General features: G+C 38.5%; 1 protein-coding gene across 4 annotated transcripts in view; it reads left to right on the top strand.

Annotated features, from left to right (window-relative positions):
- The window catches only part of LOC130563307 (transcription initiation factor TFIID subunit 4-like), a 75,515-nt gene that overhangs the window by 16,604 nt on the left and 45,711 nt on the right, over positions 1-13,200 (top strand). For 3 of the 4 annotated variants that reach the window (XM_057348766.1, XM_057348764.1, XM_057348763.1), the window contains 5 exons: positions 1,368-1,443; positions 2,398-2,512; positions 5,056-5,225; positions 7,649-7,779; positions 9,190-9,315. In XM_057348766.1, coding sequence (XP_057204749.1) covers positions 1,368-1,443; positions 2,398-2,512; positions 5,056-5,225; positions 7,649-7,779; positions 9,190-9,315 — 618 coding nt within the window. Of the gene's footprint in view, positions 1-1,367; positions 1,444-2,397; positions 2,513-5,055; positions 5,226-7,648; positions 7,780-9,189; positions 9,316-10,611; positions 13,147-13,200 lie in introns of those variants that run through there. The other variant, XM_057348765.1, reaches the window with a different exon arrangement.

A 13,200-nucleotide genomic window follows, 5' to 3' on the forward strand; every position in this document is an offset into this window, starting at 1 on the left:
TATGGTAAGGATTTAGATTACGCCCGCGATGTACCCCACGATTAAACAGAATTTACACTTAACTAATTGTAACAATAATGGACCTCATTAGGAAAATAAAAAAAACAAATATGTGGGAACTGCAAGCCATACACTGTAAACATTGACTTTCTTACTTAGTATATTTGTCTTGTTCTCCAGTACAAATGTCTAAAAATTCTTGAATCAAGATGCTTTTTCTTGATGAGCAAAATGACCTAAGAAAATAAGTCCTGTTTTTAGACAAAAAAAATATGAAATTTCAGTGATTTTGTGCTTAAAACAAGAAAAAAAATCTTCTTGGTCACTAAATTCAAGATAACTTTTTTTAGCCCATCGGCAGATTTTTTTGCTTGTTTTAAGCACAAATTCACTGAAATTTCATATTTTTTTGTCTAAGAACAGGACTTATTTTCTTAGGTCATTTGGCTCATCAAGATCAAATATTTTGACATTTGTACTGGAAGATAAGACAAAAATGCCACGTAAGAAACTCATTTTTTGCAGTGTATAAACATCCAAATCAAACTGCTCTTGAACTACTTGATTATAGTCTCAAAACATCAACTTTTGCACATTACAACTCATCATAATTAAAAGAAACTATTTGTGATCAACAATCCTAAAATCAGACCTAAAGTCAAACGTCAAATTTACAGTTGACAGACAGTCTGTGTGCTTCATTCGTGTAGTTTCGTGTAAAACTTTGTGCTTATTTAATGTTTGCTATAATAATAAAATAAGAATCCCGTACTTAATTAATATTCACAGTAGCTTATTAGTTGTATAGCATACTGAAGGTCATGCATACCACGTTATATTAAAATAGTTACCCTTAGTTTTAAAATACTTTTTTTTATTTCCTGACTTCTTTATTGCCCAATCTTTGCATATTGTTCTCCTTTATCTACAGATATGTACAGTAGAGGTGCATTATTGTTACAATTAGTTATGCTGTAAATCCTGTTTAATCATGCGGTACATCACGGGCTGTAATCTAAAGCGTTACCGAATACTTCAACATTAAACTTAATGGTTGCTGTTTAAATGTGGATAACACAGACATTTATTTGACAAATAACTGGAAAACATGTTCATGTGTTAAACGGTAAATATTCTTCCAGCGGAAGCTGCTGAAAAAAGGAAGGGGATCTTTATATAAGTTATAAAACTTCACAGATTTGCTTATGAATATTCATTTGGTGACATGACACTTGTCTTGGGTGATTTACTGAAATCAGACATCTTTATGTTGTCGGTGGCTTGAGGTTTCATGGTTTTACAGATACTAATCCAAATTTTGAAACTGCCCAAATATAAAAATAAAACGTGTTTTTGTCTCTTTGTAGGGCATTAAGAGAGCAGCGGGTCCTGGGGCTCAGATACGAATGCCTGTGGTGGTCACGCATACGGTGCGAGCGACAGGTGAGACATTTCTGAAAGACACCAGACATGATAAGACCGTCAGCGCTTACCATCATGTTTGGAGCTCTAAACAGCAAAGCACCTGATGACAGAATTTTCCATTTTCATCCAAAAATATTGATTGTGCTGGTTAAGTGAAACCTAGGTGTGCGCTTCAGGTTCAGGTGTGTGCATGTAGATTTGATGTCTTTCTCTTTTCTTGAACAACACAGTTTGATCTCTGTCGTGTTTTAGCCTTTAAATTGGATTTTCAGGGGGAAGGTTTCTAAAAATACCGTCTGCTGTAGCCGTGGGCATGAAACATGCCTGTTAAAATCAGGTTCAAATCTACCCTGCCAGTCGTGTGCGTGTGTGTCTGTCGACACGCTTTGGAGTGTACAGGCGAAAGAGAAAGACGGAGAGAAAACATGGAGAAGGAGAGAGACGTGTGAATGTTAAACAGAGAACCAGTAAAACCCACATCTCACCCTCTTGTACCTTTGGGTCAATCTCACAACACCTGTCAAGAACCTGCCCACATTTCCCCCAAAAACAAATGCAAGAAATATGATAAAATATTGAGTTTGATTATTATTCAGACCCGTGTGGTGTTATTTTACACACAAGGACATTTTCTCATTCTAATTACTGTATTGCAAAAGAAAATTCACATATTATTTTAGTAGTATTATCTTACATAGTATTTTGTTGTACTGCTGTCAAATACAGTATCTACTGTAAAACAGAATTACACTGATGAGAATAAAAAAATCACTATCACATCTTGAGAATAATGTCACTTTACAAAATAAAGAAATAAATCAAAATGACATATTCCCAGAATAAGTGATTCTATTTGTTCCTTTTAATTTTTTTTTATTTCAGGGTAAGATGGGATTCATCCTCATCAGAGCCCCTGCAGTGATGGACAAAAGGCAAATCATATCATGAAAATATTTTTCTGTCTTTTCTTAGGGACTTTAGGGAAGCCATCAGCCATCCAAACGGGCAGAGGCCCAGCGGGCATCAACATCCAGCTCTCAGGAAACCATAAGAACAGGCCGAATGACCCGGGGGGAGGCTCATTCAGGTATGAGGGTGTAATCTCCTGCGCCGACACACGGGGGCAGCGTCTCCCCGGTCTCCTCCTCATGTCTGCGGGCCATTCTGTCTCAGCGAGGGCGACCGCTGGCTCTCATCTCATTACTGCCCGCATGTTTTCTTTTGTCTCCGAACTGTCACGTTTGCACTGCACGTTGTGAGAATGAAGCTGATGTGAAACAGCTCAGTTTCTGAACGTTGTTCCCTTTGGTTGATGCATGTGCTAGTATGTCATACATACCATTATACGTTTTCCAGTGCATTTTATTTCCATAACATAAATGACAAAATACTTACATTTATGCATCATAATGCATAATCCATAAAAAAATAAAAGCCCCAAAAAAAGCATTCAGTCAAAGGTCTTTTTATAGTCTGTAAAGCCTATTTTCACTGTGCATGTTAAAAGGATGTGAAACTTTAGAGATACAAGTTTTTTTAATGGCATAGTTTTGCGCCTCTGTTTAGTGCTGAGATGCAAAAATCTTGAATCAGTTCAGCCAGATCCTAACACAGTTTTGCATGTTTCCTGGAAAAGCGAAAAATTGGGAGAATATCTACAAGAACGTTAATAAAGATTTTGTATGTATGTTTTAAGGGATTGAAGAAAATCAGAATACACACTACTCCGTTACTTTTGAATTGAGCGTGTTGATTTAAGGTCACATGCTTGTGTGGCTGCCTATGAAGAGCACTCGGATCGCTCACTTTTAAGGTTCCTCCTAAAAAATTCAGTTCACTTTTCCCAACATTCATTCAGTCGCTTTACAGAAAACATGATCACGACGTCCGCTTAGAAGGTAGCTGACTATGTAGACTGTATCAAGTAAGGCAGCTCAATAGGGTTTGTATGAGAGCGCATGTTTTTTGTGTGTCACGGGGTCACAGAGTTCACCCATACCCCTCCCGGCCGTTACCCGCAGGCGCTGATTGATAAACCAATAAATCTTTAGCAGCGCGGCTAATTAAACTGTCAAGTTTACTTGTTACTGACAACCTTCCACCCCGGGGCAGGTTATGTGACCATGACCCACCCTGATCAAAGCACATCGCCCATCAGATGAAACACGCTAAGTGAAAGATCTCTTTTACACTAGTTACCATGGTAAAACTTCTCTATTGAAAGAAAAACTTTTTTTGAACGGTGTTTGCTAACCGTTACTTTTGGTCACGCTTGGCTTTGATGAGGAGAGATGGGTTGTTTTTCTAAGCAGTCTGATTGTGAAGGAAAGCTGATTGTCAAAGTCAAAAGACGATGGTTATTCATCTCATCTGTTTGTTTGATGGAGGAGTGCGGCAGCGGTTAGGCTAACGTGTTCCGTACAGTTAATGGTCTTTGTCAGCTCCTGCCGCGGTGTCAGGACTCATCTCCACCCTGCCCGGCCTGCGAGAGGCATGTGGCCGCTGCGGCGCTGGCAGGGGGGCGTGACGTGGCCGCACGCATACACGTGGGCACCGAGGGTGGCGTGCACGCGGGCGTAAGGTGCCGGAGGGGTCAGTGTCAGAAAGGCAGGTACAGACGCGGACGTAAATGAGAGTGGAGATAGTGACCTTTGACCTCGGTGACCGCAGCCATGACGTTTTCAGCAGGGCCGCGGGCGAGAAACTCCGTGCACGGTCCCCTGCTAATGTGCCGTAATTAGGACACTGTTACCATGGCGACATAAGGGAGAATTGTGATTGGATGAAAATGCTGCCACTCGCACTGATGGGACGTCACGCTTATGCAAAATCAGAACATTAACAATCGCTTTGTTGGCACACATAAGTCCAAAATAAAGTGAAATCACAGACAAGATCTCTTTAATATCTCAGTTATTTCTCCTACTCAAATGTCACAATCAGTGTTGGGTGTATTTAGTTACTAAGTAAATAGTTACTGTAGTTGAATTACTTTTCCCTTGAAAAAGTAAAGTAAGGGATTACTCTTATTTTTTCTGTAATTTAATTACAGTTACGTCAGATGTAATTAAACTAAATACTTTGTGTAATATATGTTTGTGTCCAATAGTGGATTGACATCAAAATTCAAAGTCTAACTTTAAAATCTGTGCTTTAATGTATAATTCTCACATTTGTAATACTTTGGTCAGTTAATAATATTACTTTATGTAGTTTTATATTATTTATGTGAATGAATTAAAAGAGCCGTCTCATGTCTATCCTTGAATCACTTAACTAATCAAGGTTGATATAGGATATAGAAAGTCATTAGTAATACGTAATTAAATACTTTTTGGAGAAAGTAATTTACAATACAATGTACAGTAATCTAATTACACTATTGAATATGTAATTAATAACTAGTAATAAATTACTTTTTCAGAGTAACTTGCCCAACACTGGTCACAAATGTCTCTGTCTTTAGATTTTCAGAAGAGATGTCAACAATGTGTCAAACTGAGCTCAGATTTGTCAATATTATTGAAGATCTCAATATGACCTCAAACATTTCTCGTCAAGTCCAGGTCTGTAATAAAATGTGTTTTAAGATGAAACTCACATGTGGTTGTGTGATGTGATGTGACGCAGGGATGACGATGATATCAATGATGTGGCGTCTATGGCTGGAGTCAACCTGAATGAAGAGAGCGCTCGAATTCTCGCCACAAACTCTGAGCTGGTGGGCACACAGATCCGCTCCTGTAAAGACGAGGCCTTCTTACCTACAGGTCTGTTACATCGACGGATACTGGAGACAGGTGCGCCATCACACCAACAAACACACAAATATTACCGACAGACCCTGATAGTGCTGTTGAGTATTTTGATTCAAACTTATGACGTTTGTATTGTTGTGTATTTTTACTGAATTTGCTCTTTACCATATTTCTGGTCTTCTGCGCCGTGTGAATTGAAGTGTAAATTACAAATAGCGTTCATATTGTTGAAGTGGTCATAACAAATGATGAAGCAGTTCAGTCCAATAATGTTTGCATAAGCAACGAACCATATTGACGGTAATACATTTTATTGGAAGTTTTCTAGTTTTTGGACATTTTGTGTCCGATTTTTAGCCGATGAGCTATAATTGGTTGTTTTAAACGTTTTAAAAGTTCTAATAAACTAGTTAGAACTAGATTCAACACTTGGGTTGCTTCAGATTGGATGTAAGTTTCGGATGCCAGAGGTATCAACCGTTGTAAGACACCTCAGTGTGGTTGTTTGGATGTCGCCGGGAGCGGGTTAGAAACATGCAGATCTTCTCAAGGGCAGATGAGTGTGTGGGGGGTCCGAGCGCCCCCTGCTGGCCGGGACAGAGCGGCAGTATGGTGTGCTGTTCATGATGGGCTACTGGAGAACTCTTAGGTGACAGAAAACCAAAGGAGGTATAAAAGCTGCCAGCTCGACTCAATGTGAGAGAATTACACACACACGTGCACGCACGCACACACACACACACACGTGCACGCACGCACACATACACACACACACACGCGCACGCACTCTCACATACACACACACACGCGCGCGCACACACACGCACGCACGCACGCACGCACGCACGCACGCACGCACGCACGCACACACACACACACACGCGCGCACAGCACACAGACGTGCACGCATCTCTCACATACACCACACACACGCACGCACGCACACACACTAACACGCACCACGCATCCAGCACGCACGCGACAACAGCACAATCACAACAACACACAAGCACGCACGCACTAGCACAACACACCACGACACAAACACACACACACACACGCACGCGCGCGCACACACACACACGTGCACGCACTCTCACATACACACACACACGCGCATACACTCTCACACACACGCACGCACACACACACACACACGCACAGGCACACATACACACACACACCGAATGTCCAGATTTATATAGAAATCCACTATTTCTATATAAATTTGTGTTTTTGAGACTTTCCAGTTTTAAAACGCAGGTAACATCCACCATTTACCTTATTTTTCTATGGATATTTTCAAGGGAAAGGCTGAGTGTTTGCGGTGTTTTCGAGAGCCTTGACTTTTAGAAACGCTGGGCTTTTTTCTAACATCTTTAAGACTGCATTTATTTTTCCTTTCTACTTCTGGTTAGAAGTCATTAAGGAAACTCTCGGCGCGTTTAGCGGCTGATTTAAATAATTGGTGTGATTTTCTTAAAATAACAGCAGAAAGAGAATTTATGTTAATAGGGAATTAAGGACGGGGATGTTATAGACACAAGCCCGCTGAAGGTCTGAAACTCCGGCACTAATTAAAGTGAAAGTTTTCAACCCTGTTATTCGTGTAAAAGAGACTTCCTAATTCCATGTTTTTCCATTTCTCTCCCTTTTTCTCAAAGAAAAATCCTTTAATATCTCAAATGTCTCTCCTCGACAGAAATACAATGATTAAAGTGGGAAAAGGATGATGTGTGCTGGAGTTTACAGATACGTTTCTCTTGAGATAAAGACCTCAGTAATCTCATCCGTGTCTCATCTAGAGCTTCAGAAAACTTCTCAACAATGTCTCAATCTGTGCTATGTGATTTGACAGAATGTCAAAATCAAATGACCTCAAACATTTCTCATCACATTCTCTCAAGACCAGAAAATCTGAGCTCTGCTATCCACATTTATTTTTAAGCTTTATGCTTTTGAGCTTTATTCTGTTTGTTAATTTGTCAGCCGTCTATTGTGATTTTATGTTTTGTTGATTTTATTACTCAGAAAGAACTGAGCATTTTTCCGTTACATTTCTTCAATATTTAAAGAAACGTGTTTGGAGATCGGGAAATGTTAAAGAAACATATCTGAGATTCCTTGCGTCTCCTGAGCTTTAAAAAATCCATAAGCAAATGCTCTTTGCTGTCTTTCCAAACCACGAAGACTCATCTAGACTCATTTTTCTGAAATGTCGGATTTGGCGGTGGACAAACTAACCTCCCATCATACTTGTGTTTTACATTCAGGTCATGTCAGCTCATCAAAACAACTCTTTGATTTTCTCAACACATATTGTACCTTTTTGTCAAAGATTTATAAGATAGGACAGATTAAAACATTGTCTTGCCGAAGGTTCTTCCAAACATCTGCGCGGTGATGCGTTTTGTTTGATTATTGGTATTTTTGTAACATCTGCGTTTGCGTCTTTCTTGTTTCAGCGAAGAGGTTTGGAGTGACAGAAGTGGCGCTGGAGGCGGTGAACTTCATCTCTCACGCTACCCAGTCCAGATTACGAACGGTTCTGGAGAAAGTTTCATCCATCGCCCAGCACAGAATGGACTCGTGTAAGGTACGAGAGAGAGAAACGCCTTCATGTGTGTATGTGCATATGAATAAATAAACTTGTGTAGGATTTTTCCTACAAACAATGTTAACAGCGTCTGACAGCCACAAACACACATTGTTTCGTTCGTCTGCTCGCCCCACAAACACATCAAACATCATTACCCTGAAAATCATTCATGAGCACATTCAACGCTTTTAAATGATCAAAACATTCACTTTTTGGAGAATAACAAACATTTCTGTTAAAACATTATGCTGGGAACACTAGTAATAAGGTGGTGAATGTTAACACAGACAACAGTGAAACTTTATTAACCTCGACTGTTTATTTACAAATGTAATGTTTGTTATTTAACAGGTTTATATGTTTATCTTTATTGTGGACTTTGTATTATTTGAATGTTTGATAAAACTTCATTATTTGCAATGAAGGACGGTACATTTTTAAAAGGTTATAATGATATAAAGTATTTTCACACAATTAGCAATTAAGTGGTTTGTGTTTGTTTGACTTTGTTTAATAATTATTTTGAATTGCAACATTATATATTTATAATATCATTTTTATGATACATTTCATTTCTTTCCATTGAAAGTTTGGGTCTCAGACAATAAAGAATCATACATGTACGAGGCATTTAAAAACGAAAAAGTTTTGAAAAGAAACGTAGTTCTATTTTTATTCAAATATGTCCATAACTGTCTGAAAAAACACCCATTGACTTTTCCTTTTTATAATTCAAATGTATACAAGCTTATTGTAGTGTAACTGAATACTGATGTCAAAGTGGAAATGTTGGCGAGTATAAAAACAAAGAGAATAAACAAACGGGTAAACAATTTAATATTCAAACCGACAGCCAAGGAGTCCGACAGACACGAGTCGAGCCCATCGCATTAAACACGTCTTCTTTCATATTAATGGAACCTGAGATGCAACACAGAAGAGGAAAAGCAGGTGACAGAGCGCTTTCAAATCTGTTTATTTGTGTACAGGGCGAGTAGCTTAGCGGAGAGGAATATGCCAGCCCGGCCGCCCTGTTTAGTAAGTGCTGGGGCTTTTTGTTTTGTTGGTTTGTGTTCGGCTGCTTCCTAAATGAGGCGTGCGAGAGATGTCTGTCGACATCAGCAAAACAACAAGAGCGTCCTGAAAGACGCGCTGCCTTCATAGCCAACAAAGGGCACAGAGGGATGAGAAGAACGATAACAGTGTCTGAAAATGAAAAGAGCCTCAGACAGCGGTGAGAGTGACAGGCGACGTAAATAAAACAAGTGTCGATTGAGAAGTAAACATGTTGTTTTGCCTTTGTCCTCGCAAACTTCTGTCCCACCTGCCTCTGTAGAAAGTTTTCTGGTGAGTGACTCATAAATAAGCGAAATGTGTTGACGAGCATCCTGACCTCTATCTCTACAGGAGGATGAATGGTACGAACACGCGTCTGATGTTCGAGCTCAGCTGAAGTTTTTCGAGCAGTTGGAGCGGATGGAGAAACAGAGGAAAGACGAGCGAGAGCGAGAGATTCTCCTCAGGGCAGCGAAGGTGAGATTGAGTCTCATCATCGTCTCACAGAGTCTCCAAGCCAAAAACACTCATTACTGACTGTATATTCAAATTCAAATGGTTCAGGCGGTTTGAAATTCGACAGATAAATGAGTTTACTACTTTATTTATAGAATTAATGATTCATTGGCTAATAGACTGATTCATTGGGTAATAGATTGATTCACTGGCCAATAGATTCTATAGATTGATTCATTGTAATCATTTCATTGACTTATTTATTTATACAATGAGTAATAGATGATTCATTGGCTAAAACATTCATTTGTTGGCCAATACACTGATTAATTGCCCAATAGATTCTAAAAGACTGATTCATTGGCCAATAGATTCTAATAAATTGATTCACTGCAATCAATTCTTTGACTTATTTATTTATACAATGAGTAATAGATGATTCATTGGTTAACAGACTGATTCATTTGCCAGTACACTGATTCATTGGCCATTAGATTCTAAAAAAATGATTCATTGGGTTAGAAATGGATTCATTGGCCATTAGATTCTAATACTGTAGATTGATTTTTTTGGCCAATAGACTGATTCATTTGCTAAAACATTCATTTTTTGGCCAATACACTGATTAATTGCCCAATAGATTCTGAAAGACTGATTCATTGGGTAGTAGATTGATTCACTGGCCAATAGATTCTAATAGATTGATTCATTGTAATCAATTCTTTGACTTATTTATTTATACAATGAGTAATAGATGATTCATTGGCTAACAGACTGATTCATTTGCCAGTACACTGATTCATTGGCCATTAGATTCTAAAAGATTGATTCATTGGGTTAGAAATTGATTCATTGGCCAATAGATTCTAATACAGTAGATTGATTTTTTGGCCAATACAGTGATTCATTTGCTATAACACAGATTCACTGAGCAGTGCATTGATTCATTGACCAATACAGTGATTCAGTGACTAATACACTGATTCATTGACCAATACAGTGATTCATTTGCTATAAGGCAGATTCATTGACCAGTGCATTGATTCATTGACCAATACACCAATGTATTGGCTAAAAGACTGATTCAATGGATAATAGATTGATTCATTGCAATCAGTTCATTGAATAGTTTATTTGTCCAATGAATAATAGATTAATTCATTGACTAATACACTGTTTCCTTGACCAAAACATTGATTCATGGACTAAAAGACTTATTAGATTATTGACTAATAGATTCATTGGCAGATATTTAGCCATTTTGAGATCATTGGCTGGTGTCCTGATTTAAATAAGGGTCTCCTCTCCTCTTGACAGATCCCAAATCAACATGCAGGCATTCATTTCAATATTGTGTCAAAAAGTCTTCATTCACAAAAGACAATCAGAATGAGTTTCTGAAGGCGTTCTTCCAGCGTGTCTCCTGTGAAATGAGCAGAAGTCCTGGATAACCCCAGACAACCTCCAGTTAAAGACACGATGGCGTCCTCTCGGCCTCGCGCCCGTCGCCCGCAGCGCATCTGTGAAATAGTTCGGCTCGTTTCCGTCATTAATTCATTTAGCTCAGAGACGATGGCCCACCGTAAAGACCCCCTCACTCGCCTCCCTTGGCTCTAATGGGGTTAGTATGCTTTAGCTCCAGCGATTATGTCTCCTCTAGCCGGCCGAAACGACACAGTTTAGCTCATACCCAAAGTGTGAATGGCCGCGCCGACCTCCATGACTTTGGGCTGCTGCGAGACGTTACGCAAGTTGAAGTATCGCAGTTGCGAGGGATTTTAACTCCACTGAAGCTTAAAATGCGATAAAGGAAACATCGAGTGCGTTCTCATCTCAAGAATGGGATAAACGTGTTGTGTGCGGCTTTATAAACGCTTGCCAAAACAAAGCAACAGTGAATAAATGAAAACTGACGAACAGAACAAATGAATGTTTTGTGTTTTGGTTTGGGTTGAGATTATTTCGTGGGAGTGAAGAAAAACAACGAAGGAAAGAAAATGCAAAACAAGCCGCAGATCAGATGTGTGCGAGATTGATTTGTCCTTGCCGTTCTTTCTCTGCGTCTTTAAGCACAGCGGGACTTGACCCCTTCAACACAAAGCAACTAAAATAAATCTGATGGTTCATTTGAAATATGGAGTCTGGAGTCTTGGGGGACGCGGGCGAGGGCCAGGGGCCGAACGCATTACTCTCAGCACAGAGACATGAACTGCCTGATATATTTAAAACCAATTAACAGAGAGGATGAGCGGCCGATCTGCTGACTGTCAGAGGAGAACGCAGACTCACCGGACTCCAGACACAAACACACACAACTCTGTTTTAAAGAGTGTTTAACCCTCTCTCCTTCACAATCTGAAACATACACTATACAAACACTTGCTTAAACAAACAAATAATAATAAAAAATCACATGCGTACATGTCTGTACGACTCTCCTTATCGCCTGTAATTAAGTGTGCGTGTGTGTGTGTGTGTGTATCTGTGGTTGTCAGGAGCAGTGTTGGGTGTAACTAGTTACTAAGTAATTAGTTACTGTAATTTAATTACTTTTCCCTTGACAAAGTAAAGTAAGGGATTACTCTTATTTTTTCCATAATTTAATAACAGTTACTTCTGATGTAATTGAACTAAATACTTTGTGTAATGTATGTGTGTGCAATAGTGGAATTGACATCAAAATTCAAAGTCCAACTTTAAAATCTGTGCTTTAATGTATAATTCTCACATTTGTAATACTTTGGTCAGTTAATAAGAGTACTTTATGTAGTTTAATATTATTTATTTGAATGAATTAAAAGAGCCGTTTCATGCCTATGAATCACTTAACTAATCAAGGTTGATATAGGATATAGAAAGTCATTAGTAATAAGTAATTAAATACTTTTTGGAGAAAGTCATTTGTACAGTAATCTAATTACACTATTGAATATGTAATTAGTAACTAGTAATTAATTACTTTTTCAGAGTAACTGACCCAACACTGGTCAGGAGTGTCTATAAAACATATAGACTGTGTGTGTGTGTTTTAAACAGAGATGTACAAACAGTGTTTGTTTGTGTGTGTGTGTGTGTGTGTGTGTGTGTGTGTGTTCATACAGCTGTGGAAAAAATTAAGAGACCATTAAAAAACTTATTTTCAGTTTTTATTTACTATTTATGTGTTTAGGTAAAATGATCGTTTTTGTTTAATTCTGTGAACTACTAACAATATTTCTACCAAATTTCAAATAAAAATATTGTTTCTATTTGCATTTATTTGCAGAAAATGAAAACTGGAGAAACAGGTGAAAATAACAGTAAAGATGCTGTGACCTCAAATACTGCAAAGAAAACAAGTTCAGATTCACTTTCAAACAATACAACAGTCATATTTGTTCGTGTTTTGAAGAAAATTTCAAAATATATTTTTTTCTATGTGATAATCTGGATTTTGATCACAGTTTCCATGTCAGTCTTTCACAGTGCTGTGTGATGAATTTATGTTGCTCCTGAGATTTGATTTTCTTGAAATTCAACAGACACTGGACTGAAACGATTTGGAATGATCTCTTCATTTTTTCTGCAGTTATATGACAAATAAACCACACATGTGTCTCATGGTGTGACAGCAAAAAAATAAAAAAAATGCTGATTTATATCTGATAAATATAAATAAAATAAAGTAATAAATTATTAACAGTTTGTATTCTATATTTTTGCCGTCACACCGTAGGACACATGTGTATATATTTGTCAACTACCCATATATGATTGTGTGTGCGCATACATGTGTGTGTTTGAGAGCGTACAGAGACGTATAGACTGTGTGTGTGTTTGGAGGGCACAGCCTGTGGGTGTAGAATCACTCACTGCTACACACACACACACACACACACACACACACACACACACACACACACACAC

This window comes from Triplophysa rosa, linkage group LG12 (genome assembly GCF_024868665.1).
Source record: "Triplophysa rosa linkage group LG12, Trosa_1v2, whole genome shotgun sequence".
NCBI classification, from domain to species: domain Eukaryota; kingdom Metazoa; phylum Chordata; class Actinopteri; order Cypriniformes; family Nemacheilidae; genus Triplophysa; species Triplophysa rosa.